The 1,510-nt window shown below is 67.4% G+C and overlaps 1 protein-coding gene across 1 annotated transcript in view; it reads right to left on the reverse strand.

Annotated features, from left to right (window-relative positions):
* Window positions 1-1,510, reverse strand: part of MADCAM1 (mucosal vascular addressin cell adhesion molecule 1) — an 8,172-nt gene that overhangs the window by 2,355 nt on the left and 4,307 nt on the right. The window contains exons 3-4 of the mRNA XM_011375243.2: window positions 1,237-1,510; window positions 455-805 (exon numbers count right to left, since the gene is read on the reverse strand). Of these exons, the coding sequence (XP_011373545.1) occupies window positions 455-805; window positions 1,237-1,510 (625 nt within the window). The remainder of the gene's footprint in view (window positions 1-454; window positions 806-1,236) is intronic.

Genomic DNA, 1,510 nt, shown 5'->3' on the forward strand with positions numbered 1-1,510 from the left:
GGAGGAGGGGAGGGCACGGAAGGGCTAACGGGCGGGTCGTGCAGGGCCGTGCGGGTCTGGGGAGGTCGTGGACTGTTAGCCTGAGGGCGGTGGGCCGAGGGGCGGGGCCTAACTCGGGTGCTCACCGGCGCCCTCTGGTGGCTACTGCGGGGAGGACAGACTCGGGGGTGAAGGTAGGAGCTGGGGACCAGGGCGGAGGGCGGAGCACGATGGGAGCTCGTGGGGCCTGGCACAGGGTAAGTGCTCAGTATATACGTTGAGTGAATAAATAAACCAATTAGAAGCATCGCTCTGACTACCGCCAGGGCCAGAGTAAAGATGGATCGTCAGGATAAGGACTCAGTAGGTGCAGGGCAGAACCGGGGTTTCAGAAGAGCTGCTGGACCCCGTTTCTCAAGGCTCATAGAAGCTGGGCGGCGTGGCTTTGCCGGCTTCCTGGGGGACTCTGAGACGCAGGCTGGCCAGCGCCCCGGAGACTCACCTGGAATGGGCCGGCGGTGGTTCAGCTCCAAGCCCGGCAGCCTCATGGTCGCCTGGCAGTAGAGAGTGGGCGGGGCCGGTGTCCCCAGCGGGGGCAGCAGCCAGCGCTCCGTCACTCGGAACAGCTGGCCCTCGCCCTCCTGGGGCTCCTCCCCAAAATCGTGGTCCAGGGCCTGCACCCCCTCCAGCTCCCGGTCCCCCAGGAGCAGGGACAAGGAGAGGGCGTCGGGGTCGGCGGGCGTGACGTTGTGGGCCGTGCAGGCCACCTCCCGGTCCTGCCCGGCCACCAGAGCCACTGGAGAGACAGTCAGCTGGTCTGGGAAGGCTGTGTGGGGAAAATTCGAGGTGGGTGGGCTAAGCCCAGAGGGCCGAGGAGGGGGCGTGGGGTGGGGACAGTGGGGCCGTGGGGACTGCTGGTGCACAGAGACAGGGAAGGCCCAGCGGCCACACCCTGTGTGCCCAGAATATAAGGTGCTGGGGAAGGGTCCAGAGCAGAAAGGGCAGGAGGTTTAGGGGTGGATTGGGGGCGAGGCAGTGAAGCCTGGGAGGGCAAGGGTGGGGGTGGCGCGACGCAGAGAGTATGCAAAGCATTTCAGAGCGACTCGGGAGCTTGCCATGCAGGCTTTGAGCTTGGGGCAGGGTGGGCAATCCCCGGAGACTCTCTGGAAGAGGTGGCATAGGGTCGGAGACAATACAGGGCTGCTGGGTGGGCCGGGCTTGTGCAAAGGCGGGGAGGAGTGGAGGGGTGGGGCTCACCGAACACCAGGAGCTGCACCTTGTGCTGGAAGGTGAGGTTCCCGCAGGAGCCCACGCACACGCGGGTCCCCGCCGCAGACAGCGAGGCGTTTTGCACCGAGAGGACGCTGCTTCCGGCGCCCGACTGCACGGCGCCCAGGCTGGTGTCCAGGCCCCGCCACTGCACTGAGGCGGCCCTGTGGCCCTCGCAGGCCAGGCGGCAGGTGAGCTGCCGCGACCCGCCCAAGGCCACCGCCACCACGGGCTCGCGGGGCTCCACCTCCAGGGGCCCACC

The sequence above is a fragment of the Pteropus vampyrus genome, unplaced genomic scaffold (genome assembly GCF_000151845.1).
Source record: "Pteropus vampyrus isolate Shadow unplaced genomic scaffold, Pvam_2.0 Scaffold267, whole genome shotgun sequence".
In the NCBI taxonomy this organism is placed as follows: Eukaryota; Metazoa; Chordata; class Mammalia; order Chiroptera; family Pteropodidae; genus Pteropus; species Pteropus vampyrus.